This window comes from Rana temporaria, chromosome 2 (assembly GCF_905171775.1).
Source record: "Rana temporaria chromosome 2, aRanTem1.1, whole genome shotgun sequence".
NCBI lineage: Eukaryota > Metazoa > Chordata > Amphibia > Anura > Ranidae > Rana > Rana temporaria.
This window is the reverse complement of record NC_053490.1, coordinates 397,543,763-397,570,109: the sequence shown is the minus strand read 5'-3', so window position 1 is coordinate 397,570,109 and position 26,347 is coordinate 397,543,763. Positions and strand designations below refer to the sequence as shown.

The following is a 26,347-nucleotide window of genomic DNA, read 5'->3' as shown; positions in this document are numbered from 1 at the left end:
AAAAAGTGTGTGTCTCCTCCGCCAGTGGCCCCCTTTATGTCCAGACTGAGCAGGGCCGCCACATTGCCTGTGGAAGGGGCTCCTGCGTTTCAGGATCCCGCTGATAGGAGAGTGGAGGCCGTGGCCCGCTCCCTATTCACGGTGGTGGGTTCGGCGGTGAGGCCGGCTCTGGCCGGGCCCTGGTCAGGTCCCGACTGACAGGGCAAAGCTCCTGCTGCAGGAGCTGGAAGAAGGGGACGCTTCCGAGTCCTCTAGGGACCTGGCTGAATGATTAGTTCAGGGTCAGAAGTTTCTCTGCGAGGCGGCCATGGATACGTTCCGGGGCTTCCGTCTATGCAGGGTTCTGCGCCGCCTTGTGTGGCTGAAGAGCTGGTCTGCGGACTAGTCCTCTAAGGAGGCCTTGGTGATGGCCTTTAAGGGTGAACGGTCCTTTTGGGACTTCCCTGGATGGCATCATTGTGGATGATACGGGTGGTAAGCGCATGCTGTTCCCACAGTCTGGGAAGGGCTAGGGACCTCGCCCTGTGCAAGGACCCGCCTTGACTACCTCCGAGCGTTTTTTCGCTCGCCCTGTGCGGTGGGGGTAGGTCTACATGGTGCTTAAATCCCCGCCGCGGGGTAGCAGCGCACCTGATACCGCATGCCTAACAAGTCTGCGGACGTACCTGCTTCCGCCTGTAGGTCTGCTCCTGCCCGTCTCTCGGGTGGGAGACTGGCTTTGCACGTTCATGGCTCGGTGGAGGTCTCTCCTTTCCGACCGTTGGGGTTGCGAAGTGGTTTCCTTGGGGTACAAGATTGAGTTTCTCTCTTGTCTGCCAAACAGGTTTTTTCCCTCCGGTTCGCTGGTTGGCTCTGTCAGGGGCTGTCCAGGATCTTCTGGTCAGGGGAGTGATTGTGCCAGTTCCCTCGTTGGAACGGTCTCAGGGGTCTTACTCCATTCTGTTTGTGTCCCCGAGGAGGATGGGGCCCGGTCAATCCTGGGCCTCAAGTTCCTCGTTTGTTTTGTCAAGGTGCAAACTTTCAGGTGGTGTCGATTCGCTTGGTAATAGCGGCACTCCATCAGGGGGATTTTTTTCTGGCATCCTTGGATGTCATGAACGTGTACCTACATGTTCGCGTATCCTCAAAGCACCAGAGTTTCTGTGCTTTGCGGTCGGGGGGGACCATTTTTAATTGGTGTCCTTCCCATTCGCCAAGGTGCTCGTCCCGATACTGGCCCGGCTGTGTCAGCGGGGGTTTGTTATCATGGGATGTCTGGACGACATTCTCCTTCGAGCTTCTTCGAGCTCTGCATTGGTGGAGCCATGTCTATCACGTGTTACCTGGGCTAGTCCTGGATTCCGCCGGGGTGGGAGTATTTTTCTCCTAACGGACAAACTTCAGACTCTATCTGCTGTGCAGCAGTTGCCAACCCAGAAGCGGTCATCTCTGCATTTCTGCAGGAAGGTTCTGGGTCCGTTGGTGGCCTCGTTCGAGGCGGTTCCGTATGTCCAATTCCACGCCAGGGTACTAAGGAGTGAATTGCTGTCACGAATGGGACTAGCTTCCGTCATCTCTGGATTGCCATATTCAATTGAGTCCTCTGATCATGTCTCCCCTGGTGTGGTGGCTAGCGTTTTCCGGTGCTTCGGGCAGGAAAGTCGTTTTTTTTCTGCAGGCCACTGGACAGTGGTCACGACGGATGCCAGCCTCTCCGGTTGGGGAGGGGCGCTTGGGGCACCCAGTTAGCCCAGGGGCACTGGACTCAGGTGGAGTCCTGCCTAATGATCAACGTTCTGGAGCTCCGAGCAATCAAGCTTTGCCTTGCCAGGTGGTCCCTGGATCCACAGGGCCGACAGGTCAGATTCCTGTCCGATGACGCCACGGCCGTGGCGTAGGTTGATCATCAGGGAGGCACACAGAGTTCTGTTGCAGCGACGGGGGTCGTGCACATCCTTTCGGTAGGCCAAAGGGTCCGTCCCGGCTCTAGTGGCCGGGTACATTCCGGGAATATGGAATTGGCTAGCCGACTACCTAAATCGCACTGCACTGGGCCAAGGAGAGTGGTCTCTCCACCCGCAGGTGTTTCGGGGTCTGTGCCGAAAGTGGGGCACTCCGGACGTGGACCTTCTAGCGTCCCGTCTCCATCGGTAGGTGCCACGGTTCGTGGCCAGGTTTAAGGACCCATGGGCGGACGCGTCAGGCGCGTTGGTGGCTCCTTGGGGTCACTGTTGCCTACTTTACACCTTCCCTCCTCGGAAGCTTCTTCCTCGCCTGCTGCACAGAGTGGAAGCTGTAGGGATTCTATTAGTCCTGATTGCCCCAGATTGCCCGCGTCGCTTCTGGTACGCGGACCTGATGCGTCTGGTGGCAGACGCCCCCTGGCGTCTTCCCCTGGGAATTGATCTTCTGTTATAGGGTCCGATCTTCCACCCTGTTTCACAGCCACCGGCCTTAGCGTCGTGGCTGTTGAGAGCCAGGGGCTTAGGGATCGAGGCCTATTGGGCTCGGTGGTCTCTGCCGTGCTGCGTGCACGGAAGTCTACCTCACGTCGGTTTTTTCCTCATACATGGAAGGCCTACATCTCTGTGTGTGGGGAGATGATCTGGCACTCTCGTACATGCGTTGTGTACAGGGTTCTGCTGTCTTTGCAGCAGGGTGTGGTTCAGGCTCTCGCCTTACGTACGGTTAGGAGCCAGATTTCTGCTCTGGCTGTTTTTACTTGCAGCGACCCTTGGCGTTGCACTCCTGGGTGCGTATGTTGGGTCAGGGGGTCTGGCAGGTGGCCCCTCCGGTGCGCCCTCCATTACCCCCATGGGACTTGATTTTAGTCCTTTCAGTGCTTCGGGATGCTCCCTTTGAGGACATTCGGGAGGTTTTTTTTTGTTTATTGTCACAAAAGGTGATTTTATTTCTGGTAGCAATTACCTCGATCAGACGTGTGTCTGTCTGATCTGGCGGCCTTGTCTTGCAAGGCTCCCTGCTTGGTCATCCGTAAGGATGAGGTGGTGCTGCGGCCGCAGCCGTTTTTTCTCCCTAAGGTCGTTTCGGCTTTTTACATTGATGTGGACATTGTTCTTCCATCCTTATGTCCTCGGCCGAAATGCCAGGAGGAGGCCACTTTGCATCCTCTGGATGTGGTTCGGGCCCTACGAGTGTACTTATATGTTACGGTTCCGTTCCGGAAGTCGGGCTCACTGTTCGTGTCAGTGGCTGGCCCTACATGAGGGCCTGGCAGTCTCGTCGGCCACCGTTCCTAGGTGGTTCCGACGGATTATGCTTCAGGCCTATGCCCTGAAGGGGCGTGCGCCCCCCTTTCGGGTTGTGGCGCATTCGACCAGGGTGATCGGGGCCTCTTGGGCTTCCGGCATCATGCCTCTGTGTTACAGCGGTGTTAGGATGCATCCTGGTCGTCAATCCACGCTGTTTCAAAGTTTTACAAGGTGGATGTGTGTGCATCTTTTGATGCCTCCTTCAGCCGCTGGTGTTACCGGCGGCAGTTTCTCCGTTGAGCAACTCCGGTTTTTGTTTGGGGTGTAACCTGGTTTGCTGTGTTACTTTCCCACCCCTCTAATTTTTTTGACACTGCCTGGGGACGTCCCTAATGTCAAAGAAGGCTGTGTCCGTCTATGAACGGAAGAGAAAATAGGATTTTTGTACTCACCGTAAAATCCATTTCTCTGAGTTCATAGACGGACACAGCACCCACCACTCCTTGGTTTGTACTGCTTGTTATGGACTGAGGCTCCTAGAGCAGGGTGTGGGTTATGCCTGGGGGAGCCACGCCCCCTGGGAGGAGCGGCTCAAAGGAAAGGTTTTAACACTTTAAGTGCTGTTAAATTCTGCCTAAACTCTCCTGGTAGGAAGAAGCATAACCCTAATGTCAAAGAAGGCTGTGTCCGTCTATGAACTCAGAGAAATGGTTTTTATGGTGAGTACAAAAATCCTATTTTTTCCTTCTCCACTCCGAAGAATAGTAGAGAATTATTATTTGGGATTTAGACTGTTTTTTGTGCAGCACAATCTAAATGGAGACAGTATAATTATAATACAAGAGGGTTAAGCGAGCCCTACTTGTAAAAGTCTACAATCTAATATCGTGGGGAAACTGTTACAAAGGGTAATAACGGGGGGTGGTGAGCTGATTGGAGTGTGAAAACTATAGTTGGTGATGGTCTTTAATTGAGTTTTCAGGGATCGCCTAAAGGTGGCTAGAGTAGGAGATGGCCGGAAAGAAGGCTCTAGAGAAGTCCTAGAGATGAGTATGAGAGGAGACACAAGATCTAGAAAGCAGGACATTTGGGTGATATTTGTAGACAAGATTTGTGTAGCTTGGGGCAGAGTTGTGAATGGCTTTGTATGTTAGTATTTTGATTCACTGAGAAATCCAACAGAGGGATTGGCAGGCAGAGGTGGCAGACACAAACTAGCTGGTAAATTGGGTAGACTAATTTGAACAGATTTGGGCTTAAAGGTGAATTCCAACTTTCTTTTCACTAGAACTGAATGGAATGATCAATCCAGCATAGAGATCATACCTCTGTACCATGTTGCTCTGCTGTCTGCCGATCCCCTGATATTCTGGATTTAGTTGTGGCTTTGTATCATTTGGCACTCTGTATATCCTGCTGATAGACTCTCTCCCGTTTCACAGTCACTTCCTGCAGCAGCTAAAGGGGTAGATCCACAAAGAAATTACGCCGGCGTATCTCTTGATACGCCGCGTAATTTCAAATTTTGCGCGTCGTATCTTTGTTTTGGTATCCATCTGTGTTGGATCTGACAGGATCTAAGATGCAATTTTCCGGCGGCCGCTAGGTGGTGTTTCCGTCGCATTCCACGTCGAGTATGCAAATGAGATTTCCGACGATCCACGAACGTACAAGCGTCCGTCGCATTATTTTACGTTGTTTCCGTTTTGGCTTTTTCCGGCGTATAGTTAAAGCTGCTATATGGTGGCGTACTCAATGTTAAGTATGGCCGTCGTTCCCGCGTCTAATTTTAAAAATTTTACGTCGTTTGTGTAAGTTGTCCGTGAATGGGGCTGGACGCCATTTACGTTCACGTGAAAACCAATGACGTCCTTGCGACGTCATTTAGCGCAATGCACGTTGGGACATTTTAGGGACGGCGCATGCGCAGTTTGTTCGGCGCGGGGACGCGCTTCATTTAAATGAAACACGCCCCCCTACCCGCCGCATTTGAATTCCGCGCCCTTGCGCCGCGAGAGATACACTACGCCGCCGTAACTTACGGCGCAAATTCGTTGAGGATTCAAACCAAAGCCAAGTAAGTTACGGGGGCGTAGCGTATCTTAGATCTTTGTGGATCTGCCCCACAGTCTGTAACACTCCCCTGTGCAGTCTGTAACACTCCCCTGTGCAGTCTGTAACACTCCCCTGTGCAGTCTGTAACACTCCCCTGTGCAGTCTGTAACACTCCCCTGTGCAGTCTGTAACACTCCCCTGTGCAGTCTGTAACACTCCCCTGTGCAGTCTGTAACACTCCCCTGTGCAGTCTGTAACACTCCCCTGTGCAGTCTGTAACACTCCCCTGTTCAATCCTGCCCAGTTAAATATGCCAACCAATGTAAACAGGGAGCGTTCCACCCTCAGATCTTGCTCTCTGTGAAGTGATTAATTTACATATGATGAAAACACCTTCATAATAACCTCTGTAGTCTTGCTGTAAGCCATTACAGTAAAACCTTGGTTTGAGAGTAACTTGGTTTGAGAGCGTTTTGCAAGACCAGCAACATTTCTTAATAAATTTTGACTTGATACACAAGCGATGACTTGATATAAGAGTAGCGTCATGTCACAACTGAGTATAAAATAGAAGAGAGGAGCCTCTAAGTGTAACAATATGATTTTATTTAATGAAGGTATAACATTTAGAAACTCATAGTTGATGTTTTAAACAGACACATCTAAGTATGCAGGCATCCAGGGTAAAGCTGTCCACATAGACCATTCTTCTCACTGCCATTGATGTCGTCCCTTCCACGAGCGGTTCAAGCTTCGCTTTCAGATTGCTCTACCGCAGGGTAGTCTTCCCGGTCACGATTGCAGACTGATATCGGTGATAGCCGGCGGTGAGGATGACGGTCTATGTGGATCGCTTTACCCCAGATGCCTGCATACTTAGATGTGCCTCTTTTAATCATCAACCATGTGAGTTGCTAAATGTTGAACCTTCATTAAATGTAGCCATATTGCTACACTTAGAGACACCTCTCTTCTATTTTATACTCTGTAGCTCCTGCTGGATTTTGCTTCTATCCCCTTGGGGGGGCTGCCATTTGTGGATGGACATTTTATGGTTACACAACTTATCACATTGCTATAATCTTTTTATATGGACTATAAACTGAAGGACTTATGAATAAATGGTTGTGGAACGAATCGGTTGTTTCCATTATTTCTTATGGGAAAATATGCTTTGATATACAAGTACTTTGGATTGCAAGCATGCTTCCGGAACTAATTATGCTCGCAATCCAAGGTTTTGCTGTATCCTTTAGTATACTGCAAGACAGAAGTGACACAGGAGATATAATACATTTACACCCTTCACCACCCACTTGAAGACTCAAACACCCACAGTAACCCTAAGACCCACCCACATCAACTCCCAGAACTGGTACGAGTGACATCACATGCACCTAAACCTGCTGTACACATCTAAAAGAGGTAGGTTGCACACAAACTGACAGTGGGGTTGTGATTCATTTACATGCACAATGCATCTGTTTTGGGGAGGAAAAGCTGGAGTTCTTCTTTACAAGTCTTTCACAGGTATTGGCTCTGATTCTACAGTCATGAATGAGCACAGATTAGCTGGTGTCTTTTTTAATGATTTTTTTCTTGTGTCTTTTTCAATTGTTGGCAACATCTTTAAAAGACAGATTGATGTTGGGCTTTATTGCAATGTAAACTGTTCAGCAATGTATTTTCACAATTAGGCAGTTCAATTTTATGGCAGCTTTTTTTCAATGGCCTTTTCAGTGTTTTTTTTTTTTTTTTTTTTTTATTACTGTGCTTTTATATGGTCCATGTAATGAAACATTGCTTTTTAATCATAAAATACGAAGTCAACTATGAATTAAGATGATACTAATTCTGGAATGTGTCTTAGGTTGATACAGTGAAGCGTTTACTGATCAAGAAGCTGCCTCCTGTTCTAGCCATCCAGCTGAAACGCTTTGACTATGACTGGGAAAGGGAATGTGCAATTAAATTCAATGACTATTTTGAGTTTCCACGCGAGCTAGATATGGAGCCATATACAGTGGCTGGTGTAGCAAAGTTAGAAGGAGATGATGTGCACCCTGAAAATCAGGTCATTCCCAATGAACAGACTGAAAATGAACCTCCTGGAAGCACTAAATACAGATTGGTTGGGGTGTTGGTGCACAGTGGGCAGGCCAGTGGAGGTCATTACTATTCTTACATCATCCAAAGAAATGGAGGAGATGGGGAAAAGAATCGCTGGTATAAGTTTGATGATGGGGATGTCACAGAATGCAAAATGGATGATGACGAGGAAATGAAGAACCAGTGCTTTGGCGGAGAGTACATGGGTGAAGTGTTTGACCACATGATGAAAAGAATGTCATATCGGCGTCAGAAAAGGTGGTGGAATGCCTATATACTTTTTTATGAACGCATGGACACTCTAGATAAAGACAACGAGCTGATCAAATATATAAATGAGCTTACAATCACATCAAAACCCCACCAGATCAAGATGCCATCGGCCATTGAGCGAAGTGTACGAAAGCAAAATGTGCAATTCATGCATAACCGAATGCAATTCAGCTTAGAATATTTTCAGTTTATAAAGAAGTTACTAACGTGTAACAGTGTCTACCTGAATCCTCCCCCAGGTTTGTATTTATATTCCTTCAGCTGTATAGTTTATATATTTTGTATTAGACCAGTATCTGTCACATTGTTAAAATGTCATGTTACATGTAGTGTTTTTAATTTTTTTTTTTTTTTTGTTTTTAGTGTGTGTGTAAAAAATTATAATGAGAATTAAAAATGACAAGTGTTTTTTTGTAATTTTTTATTTTTTTTTTGTCCTGTGAAGCTTTGGTGACATTTGCCTTTAAGGAAGTATGTCCCATGTTCTGCAGGATGCTCTGCCCTCTTCCTGCCAGGGACCCATCCTCCTCCAGCTGCCAGGGACCCCCCTTCTCTTCCTCCTGCCGCCAGGGACCCCCCTTCTCTTCCTCCTGCCGCCAGGGACCCCCCTTCTCTTCCTCCTGCAGCCAGGGACCCCCCTTGTCTTCCTCCTCATCTCCCTATTGTTGGTGAGATTGTCCCCCTTGCATTTATTACATAGTGACTGTCTATTGTAAGAGGAAAGGTCTTGTCTTCTGTCCATCCACAAGATGGCTTTAGTGAGCATGGGGTCCACACACCCATGGCCGACTTCATGTGACGTGCACTGTGCACGATGAGGTGATAGAAATAGGAGAGGGAGAAGCAGCAATTTTCCTTTTTTTTCCCCCTATTTATGCACTATTTTTGTACCTTAACCCTGACAAAACATTTTTAGTTTTTTATTTTTTTTTATTTTGGGAGCACTTTATTCTGTTCATCATATTTATCGGTGTATAACGCACACCTTAGTTTACACAGGAAATTTCAGGAAAAAAACATTTTTTGTTTTTAATAAAAAACTTCAAAGCAAAATAATGGCCATTGCCCATCAGTGCAGCCTTGCCATTGCCCATCAGTGCAGCCTTGCCATTGCCCATCAGTGCAGCCTTGCCATTGCCCATCAGTGCAGCCTTGCCATTGCCCATCAGTGCAGCCTCGCCATTGCCCATCAGTGCAGCCTCGCCATTGCAGCCAGATCAGTGCCCATCTGCAGCCTTCTGTGATCCTGGCCCCTCCCTCCTGTTGAGTGTCCCCCACAGCAAGCAACTTGCTATGGGGGCACCCGAGCCGAGTCACAGCTCCCTGTGTCCATTCAGACAAGGAGCCCTGACCTAGCCCATCCCCCCTCTCTCCTGATTGTCTATCAGACTTTGACAGCAGCAAGAGCCAATGGTGCCCGCTGCTGTGTCTCAGCCAATCGAGAGGGGAGATTCTTGGACAGCTGAGACACTCATGGACATCACTGGACAGAGGAGCCTCAGGTAAGTGTTAGGGGGGCTGCTACACACACAAGGCTTTTTATCTTAAGGCATATAATGCATTTATCAATCGACTGTGTTTACTCTTTTTAAATTATAATGGCAACAGAAACTACCAAAATTACCCTGATCAAAAGTTTACATACCCCAGTTCTTAATACCGCGTTTTCCCCCGTTTAACGTCAATGACAGGTTGACGTCTTTTGTGGTATTTGTGGTTAAGGCTCTTTATCTTCTCAGATGGTAAAGCTGCCCATTCCACTTTCTGTAAATTATTGGGTTGTCTTGCATGAACTGCATGTTTGAGATCTCCCTAGAGTGGCTCAATGCTATTGAGGTCAGGAGACTGAGATGGCCACTCCAGAACCTTCACTTTATTCTGCTGTAGCAAATGACAGGTCGACTTGGCCTTGTGTTTTGGATCATTGTCATGTTGAAATGTCCAAGTACGTTTCATGCGCAGCTTCCTGGCTACTCTCGCCTTAAGTACGGTTAAGAGTCAGATTTCGGCTCTAGCTGTCTACTTTCAGCGACCCTTGATGGCGCACTCCTTGGTGCGTACGTTTGTGCAGTGGGTTCGGCATGTGTCCCCTCCTGTGTGCCCTCCACTGCCTCCATGGGACTTGAATTTAGTCCTTTCGGTGCTTCAAGAGGCTCTGTTTGTGGACATTCGGAAGATTCCCTTGTTGACTCTGTCCCAGAAGGTGGTTTTTCTGGTGGCAATTACCTCGGTCAGACGGGTATCTGAACTGGCGTCCTTGTCTTGCAAGGCTCCTTACTTGGTCATCCATGAGAACAAGGTGGTGCTGCGGCCGCAGCCGTCATTCCTTCCAAAGGTTGTTTCGGCTTTTCACATTAACGAGGACATTGTTTTTCCATCCTTTATGTCCTCGGCCAAAAAAAACGAAGGAGGCCACTTAGCATTCCTTGGACGTGGTTCGGGCCCTACGGGTGTACTTGTCTACTACGGTTTCCGTTTCGGAAGTCGGACTCACTGTTTGTGACGGTAACTGGTCCTAAGAAAGGTCTGGCGGTCTCGTCGGCCACCATTTCTAGGTGGATTAGACAGGTCGTGCTCCAGGCTTATGCCCTAAAGGGGCAGGCGCCTCCCTTTCAGGTTACGGCGCATTCGACCAGGGCGATTGGTGCCTCTTGGGCTTTCCGCCATCAAGCGTCTGTGTTTCAGGTGTGTAAGGCAGCGACCTAGTCGTCAATCCACACCTTCTCAAAATTTTACAAGGTGGATGTGAGTGCATCTTCCAGGTTTTACAGGCGGCTGTTTAAGGTTGAAGTTCCTCCGTTGAGGAACTCTGGTTTGTTTGGGGTGAAGCTTGGTTTGCTGTGTTGTTTTTTGTGATTTGATGATGCCACCATTGACTTTCGAATTTTTGCCGACCAAACCTTCATGTTGCTGGGAATATTCTTTTCTCTCCGGTAATTTTCTTTTCTCTACGAGAATATTCTTTTATTGCACATGCGCACGATTCTTCCATCATTGATGAGAAAATTGTTTTTTAAAAAAAAATCCAACATGTCCGATTCCTCAAATTTGATTGCCGCACGAAAATCGGCTGTTGCTGCAGCCCACTAACTGTGCGAAATTCATACAAAAATTCTTTGATACGATTTTCGAAAAGAAAATTCTTTTGAAATTCGAACCGTGTATGGCTGCCTTTAGGTGGTAAACTGCTTCTGCTGATGCATGTTCTTTATATTGCTGTTTGTGTCCCTCTTTCAGCTTTCCCCCATTTTTGTCTAATGTGACAGTGAGGGGTAATCTCTCAAACAAAAAAAATGAAGACCGCTCCAACCCTTCCCCGCCCTATTCGAAACAAAAATAATTTTGGGGCTCAAAGTAATTTGTGTGTGTGTGTGTGTGTGTGTGTGTGTGTGTGTGTGTGTATATATATATATATATAATGTGTATATATACACATTTATTTTTATTGTGAACTATATGTGGTAAAGGTTTTTTTTTTTTTTTTTTTTTTTTTTTTTTACCAAAAAAATAATTAAATGTACAGTGCTTTAAAATAGTATTCATACCCCTTGAAACTCCACATTTTGTCATGTTACAACCAAAACCGAAAATGTGATTTTTGTATTAGACCAACACAAAGTGGCACATAATTGTGAAGTGGAAAAAAAATGATAAAACGGTTTTCAAAATGTTACAAATATGTGAAAAGTGTGTCGAGCATTTTTATTTAGCCCCCTTTAGCCTAGGTTCACACTGCTGCGAATTCAAAATCGCGGTAAAATGCGCGATTTTACCGCGATTTTGCGGCTGCGATTTTGCCGCGATTTCGGCCGCAATTTAATGTAAATCGCGGCCCGAAATCGCAAAAAGTAGTACAGGAACTACTTTTTGAAATTGCAGATGCGGCGTCGCACTGATTAGGACAGTGCCATTGCCGACAATTGCCGCCGATTTGAGATGCGATTTGACATGTCAAATCGCATCTCAAATCGTTCCAAATCGTACCCAGTGTGAACCAGGGCTTAATCTAGTAAAATCTAGTAGAACCAATAGCCTTCAGAAGTCACATTATTAGTAAATGGCGTTCACCTGTGTGCGATTTAATTTAATCTTGGTATAAATACAGCTGTTCTGTGAAGCCCTCAGAGGTTTGTTAGAGAACTTTAGTGAACAAACCGCATCATGAAGGCCAAGGAACACACCGCACAGGACAGGGATAAAAATGTGGAGAAGTTTAAAGGTTATAAATAAAAACAAATTCCCAAGCTTTGAACATTTCAGAGCACTGTTGAATCCATCATCCAAAAATGGCACAAATGCAAACCTACCAAGAGATGGCTGTCCACCTAAACTGACAGGCCTGCAAAGGAGCACATTCTCCAGAGAAGCAGCTACGAGGCCCATGCTAACTCTGGAGGAGCTACAGAGATCCACAGCTCAGGTGGGAGAATCTGTCCACATGACAACTATTAGTCCTGCACTCCACAAATCTGGGCTTTTTTTTTTTTTTTTTTTTTTGAAGAGTGGCAAGAAGAAAGCAATTGTTGAAAGGAAGCCATAAGAAGTCCCGTTTGCAGTTTCTGAGAGGCCATGTGGGAGACGCATCAAACATGTGGAAGAAGGTGCTCTGGTCAGATGAGACCAAAATTGACGTTTTTGGCCTAAAAGAAAAACGCCATGTGTCGCAGAAAACTAAAACTGCACATCACCCTGAACACACCATTCCCACTATAAAACATGGTGGCAGCATCATGGTGCGTGGATGCTTTTCTTCAGCAGGGACAGAGAAGCTGGTCAGAATTGATGGGAAGATGGATAGTGTCATACAGGGCAATCTTGGAAAACCTGTTAGTCTGCAAAAGACTTGAGACTGGGGCGGAGGTTCTCCCTCAAGCAGGACAACGACCCTAAATATACAGCCAGAGCTACAATGGAATGGTTTAGATCAAATAATATTCATGTGTTAGAATGGTCCAGTCAAATTCCAGAGCTAAATCCAATGGAGAATTTGTGACAAGACTTTAAAATTGCTGTTCACAGACACTCTCCATCTGACAGAGCTTGAACTATTTTGGAAAGAATGGGCAAAAATTTCACTCTAGATGTGCAAAGCTGGTAGAGACATAACCAAAAAGACTTGCAGCTGTAATTGCAGCAAAAGGTGGTTCTACAAAGTATTGACGGAGAGGGGGGGGGCTGAATACAAATGCATGCCACACTTTTCACATATTTATTTGTAAAAAGAAAATAAAAACCATTTAGCAATTTTATGTGCCACTTTGTGTTGGTCTATCACATAAAACCCCAATAAAATAAATTTACATTTTTGGTTGTAATATGACAAAATGTTTAAAATTTTCAAGGGTTCTGGATACTTTTTCAAGGCACTGTATTTCTAAACCCACCTTGCCACCCCTTTGTCCCCGCCTTTTTGTATTGCATAGATGGATATCCAATGGAGGTAGTGACTTTTTCAAGCCATCAATTGGGGGTAACCTTGCTTACATATCTGGTGAAAGGTTGTACTTCGAAAATACCTTCTCTCTCTGTTTTTGTGCAGGACAAGAACATTTGATGCCTGAGCCAGAAGAAATAACCATGATTAGTATACAGCTTGCTGCTAAATTCTTGTTTACCACAGGATTTCATACAAAGAAAGTTGTTCGTGGTCCTGCTAGTGACTGGTAAAATTTTTCTTTAAAGTGAACCTACCTGTTACTGTGTGTTTTATTTGTTCCTTTTATGTTACAAGGGCTGCTTCATGTGTTTGTGTTGTTTTGATAGTTAAACGCATGAATCGAGCACACATTTCTGATCTGATATTTTCCATTCTAGTCAATACCACTGTTCTTAGCAGTTCATTTTTATCCAGTTGGTGTTCTTTACATCATGCACGTAGCATGTCTACAGCAACATATCTACCATAGCAATGAATCAGACAGAGCACATGTATTCTGTATAAAACATATAACGCAGGAGAACAACCCCATTCAACACACTAAGAAATTATTTACAGAATGGTACATTCCATTCCATTGGGAGCCAGACTGCACTGGTTTAGAAAAAAACTGCTAGAGGACTGAAATAGGTATTTTTTGTTTTTTCTGGCTATTTGCATTTGCTTTTATGCTGCTTTGTTCAGGCGCTGTGTAAGAGCAATTCCTGGTTTAAAAGTCTGGGTATGGAGGAGATATGATTTCCTCTGCCTTCCTCATCAGGGACACAGCTAGTGTTTGTTCATAGGTTTCTCCAGCCTAGTGCTGTCTCACAGGAGTGGGGGAAGACTACTTGGTACTGTAGAGGGAACTTCCCCTCTTTGCTCACACCAGTTCAATAGAACAGCAAAAGAGTGTGGTTACTTGGGGAGAGAGTGTCTATTGCATAAACCTGTTGCTTTGATCTTCATGTACATAGCACTGGTAAACTTTAAGTTTACAGACTAATTTATCTTATAATATTATTTAGCTTTTAATTCTGCCTATGATCTGAGATTCACTGTACATTGGGTGAACTCCCAGGAGGAAGAAGAGTGAGGCACACTAAGAGGACAAAATAGGAGGGAGATAGAGGGGGAGAAAGGTCCCCAGGGGTGGGTGTGAGCAATTTGATGGCCTAGCTTCCAAACAATAATTTAATGGTGGACTCTGAAACTTTGGTAACGTCATTAAGAAACACAGACATCTCTCGTGTTCTCACTCTTCCAAGACCTTTACATGCACAGTGGCTGAGGCAGGGGGAGGCAGATCGCGTGTTTCTGTGATGCTAGAAGCACTGGGCGTCCAAGATCACGGGTAGTAGTGCATTTTATTACCAAGGTGAACTTGGCCTAGAAGGGGGAAACATTTTTTTGGACATATGTTTGGGAAACACAGGAGCTTCTAGCTTAACTTATTTTTAACCTGAGTGCTGGTGGATGGTAACATTTTTGTTAAACTTGATGCGTGTTGGTATGTTCTTTTAAGATTATAGTGTTATAAAATTGCTTCTCTGCTATAAAAGAACACAAATTATACTTCTGGGCTTAGCAAAGGGCAGTATAGATAACTGCTGTATTTATTGGCGTATAACACTCACTTTTTTACCCTGAAAATGGAGGGTAAACTGTGCCTGCGTGTTATACGCAGGGGGCTGTGTAAAGTATTTTTCCTGAAACGTCCCTCTTAAAGTTAGGGTGTGTGTTATACGCCTATGCGTGTTCTACGCCGATAAATACGGTATATGGAGAAAATAATTCAGTTATGTTCATGTTAAAAATATTTATGGTCATTAGAGCTTGCTAATTAGGTGTTTTTGCAGTACTGACAATTTAGTTACATTGATTGTAGGTTTAAAATGTTTTGTCTAAATACAAAATGCTAATATATATATATATATATTGATGCAATTGTTTTACTTAATCGTAGGTACGATGCATTATGCATCCTACTCCGCCATAGCAAGAATGTCCGCTACTGGTTTGCACATGGTGTCCTTTTTGCTTATCCAAATCGTTTCTCTGAGTATCTTTTGGAGTGCCCTAGTGCTGAAGTCAGAGGAGCATTTGCAAAACTTGTAGTATTTATTGCACACTTTTCTTTACAAGATGGCCCTTGCACCTTACCCTTTGCTTCTCCTGGACCATCAAGTCAGGTACATTATTGCTTTTAAATGTACAATTATCATTTTTTATTTTTTATAATGCTACAAAAAACAAAATGTAATGTTGTTTCCCCCAAAAATGCTATGATGGTTTCTCTTCTAGGCTTATGATAATTTGAGTCTGAGTGACCAGTTGCTGAGAGCTGTACTTAACCTTCTCAGAAGAGAAGTGTCTGAGCATGGTCGTCATCTACAGCAGTACTTCAACCTTTTCGTCATGTATGCCAACCTTGGTGAGAAACGATGCTTATATCCCTCTCAAAGCATGGCCTGCTAACAAAAAAAATAAAATGTGCATTTTATACAGTTATGCTATATAATAAAAAACAAGCCAGTGTAGCATTTGTTTTTAGGAATTGTGGCTTCTAGTGTCAAATACTTTAGGGTACTTCAGTAGATGTTATATCTCGGTATTGCTGCATATGTGATTTCCCAGCTGGGTGTAGTAGGTTTACAGAAAGTGGTGAAACCCTTTTAACCGTTGTCCAGAGAAAGGTCCTAATTTTTCTCACAGTAAAATCATTATTTTTTTTATGAAATATTGATTAGAACCCCCCAAACATACCATATATTTTCTGAAATTAAGGCCCTGGAAAAGAAAATGGTGACAGCTACAATTTTTTTTTTTAACTGTGTGATCTTTGTGCAGTGATTTATCGAAACCATAGTTTAAGGAAAATATGCACTAAAATGAAATCTAGTGCGCACACACAATATCCTTATTACCCTTAATACCCTTATTTTTCCTTACTCAAAATCGTGTGTGACGGTAAATGGTCAACAGCTACAGTACCTAACATTTGTCATAACCGACTCTTCAAAACCATTACATGTTATCAGTTTAGAGTTAATTGTGAATTTTGGCCTTTGAATGAACCTTTGACATGACTTTCCAATAGAATTTGTTGCACATTTGTTGAATAATCAAAGAGCTATTGCTCATTGACTAGTTTATCTTGATATGGTACCCTTTCCTCCAATCTGCATTGCCATTTGGTTCACAGCAGTGTCAAATGCAATAAAGCCTGACTACTTTACAGGTCTTTCCTATCTGAATGCTGATGTGCAGGGCAATACAGGTGACTGTAGTCCTTTAGCCAGAATGTTGATCGCAATGTCTGACAGAAAAATAAAAAAATAATTTTCAGGCACACTTTCATCTTAAATTAACAGAATTACTGGCTGTATCACCAGTTGAAAATAAAGGGAAAAAGCCGTATAAAAGAACCAATGCAGCCACCACATCTTAGAATTGGTAGACGGCAATTTATTACATTTTTGTTTTGGGTTTAATACTGCTTTAGCTACTTTTAGGTGTACATTACCATAGTAATTTTAAAGAATTGTACTTGGCACTGAAATTCACAAATGCTTGTGCCCCATGTACATTTTGCCGACTATGTTGAGCTAATTTGTGATTTTTGTTTGAGGCTAACCTATAATGGCTTTAAATCCCATTATATTGATTAGATGTGTAAATCACGTCACTAGCAATCTGCATGTTTTTGCTTTTGTTTTCAGGCATGCAAGAAAAGACCCAGCTTTTGAAACTCAATGTGCCTGCAACATTTATGCTAGTAGCAATGGATGAAGGGCCTGGTCCTCCAATCAAATACCAGTATGCTGAATTGGGCAAATTGTACACTGTAGTGTCACAGCTAATTCGTTGTTGCGATGTATCATCGCGTATGCAGTCTTCTATTAATGGTAAGTCCTGATGACAGATCTAAATTATAAGCTAAACTCTGTGCAGAAATATTTCATTTGTGCAAATGTAATTTCTTTCCTTTCAGCAATTTGCAGTAGTTGGCTTGTCAGTGAGCATTGCTGCTTTCTGTGACGTGAGGACTTGGGAGCCTTAATCTCTCGGTCTTGCCTGCCCACTTGCTTTGTGCCCTATGATTGACACCTGGAAGATTATAATCTCTTAACCCACAAGTACATCATATTTGACTAGCAGGCCAAGAGACTGCTGGCCTGTCTCACCTACCCATGCCTGCTGTATGCCACATTCACACCTATTCGCAGCCTCATTTCCCATAACATCATGAAAATAGCTGTTTATATCCAGTTGACACTTTTACATAGTTGGTAAGGTTGAAAAAAAGATTCTAGTCCAACGTGTGTGTGTGTGTGTGTGTGTGTGTGTGTGTTTTTATGTCAATCCTGCGTTGTATATCCCTGTATGTTGTGGTAGTTTAGGTGCCTATCTAATAGTTTTTTTTAAATGATCTATGCTCCCTGTGCTTGTTGAAGGGAATTCCACATTCTTACTTTAAGAAAACCCTCTATGAATTTTAGTGAATGAGCTGGTGTCTTTTTATATGCACTTTAGCGGAAAAGTTTTATTCTTATTGTGGGGTCACCAGTATGTACATTAAATTCATATCCCCTCTCAAGCGTGTCTTCTCCAGAGGGAATAAGTTCAGTGCTTGTAATCTTTCCTCATAACCAAGATCCTCCAGTTCCTTTACTAGCTTTGATGCCCTTCTCTAGACTCTCTCCATTTCCAGCATATCCTTCCTGAGGACTGGAGCACAGAACTGGCTGGCATACTCCATGTGTGGCTTGACCAGTCTTGTAGAGTGGGGGTATTATTGTTTCATCTCTGGAGTTCATTCCCTTTTTAATGCATGCCAATATTCTATTGTCTTTGCTTGCAGCAGCTTGGCATTGCATTCCATTGCTGAGCCTGACATCTAATAGGACCCCCAGGTCCCTTTTCATTCTAGATTCCCCCAGAGATTCTCCCCCTAGTGAGTAGATTGCATTCATGTTTTTGTCACCTAAATGCATTATTGTACATTTCTCTTCCGTTCATGGACGGACACAGCAGCATTGACCTTAGGGTTATGTACCTTCGCTCTAGTAGAGACTAGGCAGAACAAAAAACAGCACTTTAGGTGTTAAAACACTTCTCTTAGTACAGCACCTCCCAGGGGGCGTGTCCCCCGGGTACATCCCACTCTCTGGAAGCATCCAGCCTCTGTTTTAATCTGCTTAGCGTCAGGAGAGCATGGCCTTTCTGGAGCCCATGTGCTCTGGAGTTTTTTGCGATATTTTTTTCGTTTTTTTTTTTTTTTTCTTTTGTTCCTGCATTTTTAGATCCTGGAATCTACTTTCAACTGCCGACTGGGTGACAGGCTGGATTTTGAATCCTTGTAGTCCCCCCATGTTCGGCCATCCAGCGTGTGCCGGTCTTTAGCTAGGCTGTCCACGACATGCCCCGTTGCCCCAGGGGTGGCCGGTGAACTACATGTTCCAGGGCACACATATGGCCGGTCTCTATGGCCGTGTCACAGTGTGCCGGGCCGATAGCCATGCCATGAGCGGACGTTGGATCTGTCTGGAATGCCTCCAGCCGGTGGTCGCAGGTCGTGTACGTTTTTTCCCCCTGCCTTGGCAGGGTGTTTTCGGCTGGTGCATTCCTGGGGAGGTCGATTGAGGGTGCGCCCTGCTTTCCTCTCTGCCTTCCTCTCCCTCCTTCCCCGTTTTTGGGTGAAGGCCGTGAGGTGGGGGGCCCGCTTGGGGGGCTCAGTCTGACCTGGGGGCTGCGGCTGCTGTGGGTGCTATTTTGGTGTTTTTTAGTGCTTTGTGTACTGCCATGTGTGCGGGGGGGGTCCCGTGTGCCTAATAGGTTGCCGTGTTTCACTAGGGCTTCACTGTGCATGTTTTAAAAAAAACGCAGTTTTGGCGCCATTTTGCTGGTGACCGGCTGTGTTTTATGGCGCAGTTGTAATTACGGTGGCCATTTTCTCGAAGCCTGCAGGCTGTTTTTTTGTATGTCAGCGGCCATCTTGGTACAGCTCTTGGCCTCCAGTGACTAGAATAACGGCACTGACGGCTTATGCACACTTTACTGTGGGATGGCGCAGCATAGACAGTGTTTTTGGCTTCTCAGCAGCGGCAGTCTGGTCGGGCGGTGAGTCCTCCGGGGGGGGTTCCCTGCTCTCTGCTCTCTGTCGCGGCCGGGAGGGTGTCCTGTGGTCCTTAATAAAGGCACAGATCAATCCGCGCTACTCCCAAAAAGTACAATTGAAATAATGTTGAATATGAATAGTGCTAAAAAATAAAAAGTGAAGTGCTGCACTCAAAAATATAGGAACCTAATATTGGGCTCCAGAAGACATATAGAAACAAAAAATACAAGTGCGCTACTATGATAGCACCAAAGCCATGGTTGACCAATGTGCATAGTGAATGGAATGCATCAAAAAAAAAAAAAAAATTATGAAAATATAAATACAAATAAAAAAGTCTGTGTGACAGATAACCACAAGTGTTGTAAAGCAGTAGGTGCAATAAGTCCTATCGCAAAGCAGCTGATTTTATACTCTTCATAAACACTTGTTCCTATGGCGATATCAGCAGGCAGGTAATTTAAATCCAAAAAGATACAGAACGTTGTACCCTCAAGGGGTTATTGGGCACTCAGAGGGCTGTAATTTCGTGGATCCCAGGAAGTACTCCAATGCTGTGTCTCAGCGCCCTTCTTGGACCTTCAGGATTGGAAGATATGCCGTTCCGTGTGCTCAAACTAATTCTTTATGCTCAAACGATGAGTGGGATTAGAAGGAGAGGATAAAGGACTTCATGGTGCAGTAGGTTTAATAAAGGATTTTATTTTCTTCAGTATGACACTGACAGATGGTAAAACAAATTCACCCTGCACACACAGATCCTCATGAATCAAAAGATAGGATGTCAGCGTGTGTAACAGCTGACGGCTGCGATGCAGTCCGAACAGCTGATGAGCGTAGTGACGTTGAATGCTAGGCTCCGCCCGACGCGGCGTTTCCTCCAAACGGGCTTCAGCGGGGAGAGGAGGCGTACTACTACGCCTCCTTTCCCCTGCTGAATCCTGTTTCTGACACGGAATCGGGCCTCGCTGCGGCTTCCGGCTCTGGCTTCCATTTTTTTCAGATGCTGCAGGCTTAAGCCCACACAGACAGTGAGGATGACTCTGCTTCAGGTTCAGCGCATGATTATGAGTTTGGGGCTCTTGACACTGCGGTGGGGGTTACTCAAGCACTTGAGGATTCGGCGGAGGCATCAGATGTCAGTCCCTTTTGGGTTCAGCAAGCCGCCCCGCACCGCAAAAAGTGTTTTCCTTGTATTCCATATCTGGACTGTTATACAAGGAATGGGATCGGCCGCAGAAAGTTTTTGCAGTACCAAAATACTTTGCAGTCCGTTACCCACTGTTATAGGAAATCCTCCTCAAAAGGGTATCTCCTCCGTCAGTGGACCCCCCTGTGTCCAGGCTGGAAAGCTTGTTTTGGAACAAGGCTGCTACGTTACCTGTGGAAGGGGCTCCCGCTTTTAAGGACCCCGCAGATAGAGCTGTGGCCCGCTCCATATTCACAGTGGTGGGGACGGTGGTGAGACCGGTTTTGGCCGGGGCTCTGGTGTCGCAGACACTTACCGAAGGGGCTAAGTCCCTGGTGCGGGAGCTAGAGGCGTAGAATGCTTCGGAGACCTGCGTAGACCTGGCCGACCAGTTGGTGCAAGGTCTGATTGAGGGAAGGGTAAGGAGCCTCGCCGTAGGCAAGGGCCCTCATTTACTACCCCCAAGTGTTGTTTTTTTTTCGCCCCGCCAAGTGCGTCAGGAAAACGTTTCCAGGGTGCTAAGGCGCCCGCTGAAGGGCAAAAGCGCCCCTGGTACCGCAAGCCTGCCTCCGCATGAAGGTTTGCCCCCACCCACATCCTGGGTGGGGGGCCGGCTTTTGCGAAGTAGTTTCCTCGGGGTACAAGATAGTTACTCTCTTGTCCACCAAACAGATTTTTTCCCTCCAACCTCCGGCTTCCTCCGGATCGCCTGAAGGACCTGTCAGGAGCTGTCCAGGATCTGCTGGGCAGGGGGGTGGTTGTACCGTTCCCTCAACGGAACGGTTTCAGGGGTTTTATACCAATCTGTAATCCACAAGAACGGGGTCCGTCCGGTCCTGAACCTCAAGGCCCTCAATTGCTTTGTCCAAGCGCAAAAATTCAGGATGGAGTCGATTCGCTCAGTAGTAGCAGCGCTCCACCAGGGGGATTTCCTAGCATCCCTGGATATCAAGGATGCGTACCTGCATATCCCCGTATGCGCAAAACACCAGAGGTTTCTGCGCTTTGCGGTCGGGGAGGACCTTTTTCAATTTGTGGCCCTCCCGTTCGGCCTGGCTTCGGCACCACGGGTTTTCACCAAGGTGCTCGTCCCGATTCTCGCCCTGCTGCAGCAGCGTGGGATACCTGGACGACCTTCTTCTGAGAGCTTCCTCAAGCTCGGAATTAGAAGAGGTCTATCACCTGTCAGACCCTCCGAGAATTCGGTTGGCCGCTGAATATCCAGAAGTCTACTGGTACCGTCTCCGTGGCTGGAATATCTGGGGTTGGTTCTGGATTCCTCGGAGGCGAGAGTTTTCCTCCCAGCGGGAAAACTGCAGACGGCGACACAGAAATGGGCGTCGCTTCGCTTTTGCATGAGAGTGCTGGGTCTGGTGGCCTCTTTTGAGGCAGTTCTGTATGCCCAATTCCACACTCGAGTGTTACAAAAGGAGATTTTGTCACGTTGGAACAAGCTTCCTTCATCTCTGGATTACCAGATTCGAGTCAATCGACTGACCAAGTCCTCCCTAGTGTGGTGACTGACATCTCCGGTACTACGGATCGGGAAATCGTTTCTGCCGTGTCACTGGACAGTAATCACGATGGATGCCAGCCTCTCCGGCTGGGGGGGTGTCTGGGGTGTCCAGTCAGCCCAGGGGCGCTGGACTCAGGAGGAGTCCCGCCTTCCAATCAATGTACTGGAGCTCCGAGCGATCAAGTTGTGTCTCTCCACGTGGTCTCTGGGTCTGCAAGGCCGACCGATCAGAATCCAGTCCGACAATGCCACAGCTGTGGCATACGTCAATCATCGGGGGCACAAGAAGCTTGGCTGCAGCGACGGAAGTCGTGCACATCCTCCGGTGGGCCGACGGCTACGTTCCAGCTCTGTCGGCGGTGTACATTCCGGGGGTGCTGAATTGGCAAGCAGACTATCTAAGTCGCCAAAGGCCAGACCAAGGAGAATGGTCGCTACACCCGGAGATGTTTTCAGACTCTGTGCCAAAAATGGGGCATTCTAGACGTGGACCTTCTAGCGTCCCGTCTCAATCGGAAGGTGTCACGATTCGTGACCAGGTCGAGGGACCCGTGGGCGGACGCGTCAGACGCTTTGGCGCCTTGGGGTCACTATCGCCTAATATACGCCTTCCCTCCCCTGCAGCTTCTTCCGCGCCTGCTGCGCAGGGTGGAAGCCGAGGGGATACCAACAATCCTGATCGCTCCGGATTGGCTGCGCCGTCCCTGGTACGCGGACCTGGTGCGTCTGGTGGCAAATGTGCCCTGGCGTCTACCCCTGAGAGAAGACCTTCTGTCGCAAGGTCCTATCTTTCACCCTGCTTTACAGTCGCTGGCTTTTGAGAGCCAGGTGTTAAAGGACCGAGGCCTGTCGGGCTTGGTGATTTCTACCATGCTACGAGCACGGAATTCCACTTCAAGTAAGCCTTACCATCGTACGTGGAAGGCCTACATCTCTGTGTGAAGAGATGAAGTGGCACCCCCGTACATACGTGGTGTCCCGGGTTCTGCTGTATTTCAAGCGTGGAGTGGATCAGGCTCTCGCCTTAAGTACGGTTAAGAGCCAAATCTCGGCTCTAGCTGTCTACTTTCAGCGACCCTTGGCGGTGCACTCCTTGGTGCTTACGTTTGTGCAGGGGGTCCGGCATGTTGCCTCTCCTGTGCGTCCTCCACTGCCTCCTTGGGACTTGAATTTAGTTCTTTCGGCGCTTCAAGAAGCTCCGTTTGAGGACGTTCGGAAGATTCCTTTGTTGACTCTGTCCCAGAAGGTGGTTTTTCTGGTGGCAATTACCTCGGTCAGACGGGTATCTGAACTGGCGGCCTTGTCCTGCAAGGCTCCCTACTTGGTCATCCATAAGGATAAGGTGGTGCTGCGGCCGCAGCCATCATTCCTTCCTAAGGTTTTTTCGGCTTTTCACATTAATGAGGATATGTTCTTCCATCCTTATGTCCTCGGCCAAGAAACTCGAAGGAGGCCTCTTTGCATTCCTTGGATGTGGTTCGAACTTTACGGGTGTACTTGTCTGCTACGGCTCTGTTTCGGAGGTCGGACTCGCTGTTCGTGTCGGTGACTGGTCCTAAAAAAGGCCTGTCGGTCTCGTCGGCCACCATTTCTAGGTAGATCAGACAGGTCGTGCTCCAGGCCTATGCCCTAAAGGGGCGGGCGCCTCCCTTTCAGGTCACGGCGCATTCGACCAGGGCGATTGGTGCCTCTTGGGCTTTCCGTCATCAAGCGTCTGTCTTGCAGGTTTGCAAGGCGGCGACCTGGTCGTCAATCCACACCTTTTCAAAATTTTACAAGGTGGATGTGAGTGCATCTTCGGATGCCTCCTTTTGGCCACAAGGTTTTACAGGCGGCAGTTTAAGGTTGAAGTTTCCTCCGTTGAGGAACTCTGGTTTGTTTGGGGTGAAGCTTGGTTGCTGTGTTTTTTCCCACCCCTCGAAATTTTTGACACTGCTTGGGGACGTCTCTAAGGTCAATGCTGCGTCCATGAACGGAAGAGAAAATAGGATTTTTGTACTCCACGTAAAATCCATTTCTCTGAGTTCATGGACGGACACAGCACCCACCCCTCCTTTGTTTGTACTGCTTGTCTACGAACTGAGGCTGGATGCTTCCAGAGAGTGGGATGTACCCGGGGGACATGCCCCCTGGGAGGTGCTGTACTAAGAAGTGTTTTAACACTTAAAGTGCTGTTTTTTGTTCTGCCTAGTCTCTTCTAGAGTGAATGTACATAACCCTAAGGTCAATCCTGCTGTGTCCATCCATGAACGGAAGAGAAATAGATTTTGCGGGGAGTACAAAAATCCTATTTTTTCTACATTAAACCTTGTTTGCCATGTAGTTTACCACCCAATTTGTTCAGATCTTCTTGCTAGGTTTCCACATCCTGCAGAGAAGCTATTGCCCTGCTTGGCTTAGTATCGTCCTTCAAATACTGAGATTGAGGTGTTTATCCCATCCTCCAGGTCATTTATGAATAAATTACATGGAATTGGTCCCAGGACAAAACCCTGAGGGACTTAAATTGCCATTGTACCATTCTGAATACCTCCCCATTTACCACTACCCTCTGAACTCGACCTTGTAGCCAGTTTTTACTACCCTCTGAACTCGACCTTGTAGCCAGTTTTCAATCAAGGTACTCACCCTTTTGGTCCATGCCGACAGACCTTGGCTTGTATTGTAAACGTTTGTGAGGAACTGTATCAAGTGCCTTTGCAAAATCCAGATACACTACGTCTACGGGACTTCCTTCATCTAGATCAGTGGTCTTCAAACTGCGGAATGGGGGCTGTATGTGGCTCTTTGCTTAATTTTATCCAGCCCTTGGGGTATTCTCCACACAGTCAGCAAGAGTTGGATTGTTCCTGCCACTTGTACCGGCAATGGAACACTGTGCTTTCTATTGATGCCAATGATGTGACATTTATCCTCCCACTGACGCCAATGATGTGACATTTATCCTCCACTGACGCCAATGATGGGGCACTATTCCTCCCACTGACGCCAATGATGGGGCACTATTCCTCCCACTGACGCCAATGATGGGGCACTATTCCTCCCACTGACGCCAATGAGGGGGCACTATTCCTCCCACTGACGCCAATGAGGGGGCACTATTCCTCCCACTGACGCCAATGATGGGGCACTATTCCTCCCACTGACGCCAATGATGGGGCACTATTCCTCCCACTGACGCCAATGATGGGGCACTATTCCTCCCACTGACGCCAATGATGGGGCACTATTCCTCCCACTGACGCCAATGATGGGGCACTATTCCTCCCACTGACGCCAATGGTGGGGCACTATTTCTCCACTTGACATTAATGATGAGGCACTATTCCTGCCACTGACACCGATGATGGGGCACTATTCCTCCCAATGATCGGGCACTATTCCTCCAATTGATACCAATGATGGGGCATTGTTAACGTCCACTGATGCCAATACATTTTCTTCCCCCCCCACTAGCCACAGTCTGGGCCCCCCTTCCCCTAAAATTTGAAGGACAGTAAACTGGCACTTTAGAAGGTTTGGAGACCCTTGATCTAGATGGCAGCTCACCTTATAGGAGGTTAGTTGATTTGTTTGGCAAGAACAATTTTTTATGAATCCATGCCGATTACTGCTAATAATAAAGTTTTCTTTATTAAAATCTTGTATATTGTCCCTTTATCATCCCTTCAAAGAGCTTGCATACTGTTGATGTTGGGCTAATTGGTCTGTAGTTCCCAGTTATATAACTTGGTCCTTTTTTTAAAGATTGGTGCTATATTGGCTTTTCTTCAATCAGCTGGTACTATATCAGTCATTAGACTGTTCGTAAAAATTAGGAACAAAGGTCTGGTAATTTACTGAGTTTCTTAACCCCTTCCATACAGGGCATTTTCACCCGCTTCCTGCCCAGACCAATTTTTAGTTTTCAGCGCTGTTGCCCTTTGAATGACAATTGCGTGGTCATGCAACAATATACCCAAACTAAATCTTTGGGGGTTTTTTCCCCCACAAATAGAGGCTTGGTCGTTGGTGGGTATTTGATCATCTCTGCGTTCTTTTGTTTATCGCGCAAAAAAAAAACCAGTGACAATTAAAAAAAAAAAACACTATTTTTCTATTTAATAAATATCACAATTTAAAAAAAAAAAACACTATTTTTCTATTTAATAAATATCACAATTTAAAAAAAAAATAACTTTTTTTTTTTCCTCAGTTTAGGCCAATACGTATTTCATACATATTTTTGGTTAAAAAAAATAATCGCAATAAGCACATATTGATTGGTTTAGCGCAAAAGTTATAGCGTCTACAAAATAGGTGATAGATTTATGGCATTTTTATTTTTATTTTTTTTTACTAGTATTGGCGGGGGGTTGGTGCGATTTGCCGTTTTTTTATTGTGACATTAGATTTTAAGCGGACACTTTTGAGCAACACGTTTTGTGGGACCATTCATATTTATACAAGCGATTTTGCTATAAATATGCATTGATTA

At 46.1% G+C, this 26,347-nt stretch overlaps 1 protein-coding gene across 1 annotated transcript in view; it reads left to right on the top strand.

Moving 5' to 3' along the window:
• USP9X (ubiquitin specific peptidase 9 X-linked) overlaps positions 1-26,347 on the top strand; it is a 316,211-nt gene that overhangs the window by 233,109 nt on the left and 56,755 nt on the right. Inside the window, 5 exon segments of the mRNA XM_040338099.1 lie at positions 7,117-7,867; positions 13,168-13,291; positions 15,011-15,236; positions 15,349-15,478; positions 16,767-16,952. Of these exon segments, the coding sequence (XP_040194033.1) occupies positions 7,117-7,867; positions 13,168-13,291; positions 15,011-15,236; positions 15,349-15,478; positions 16,767-16,952 (1,417 nt within the window).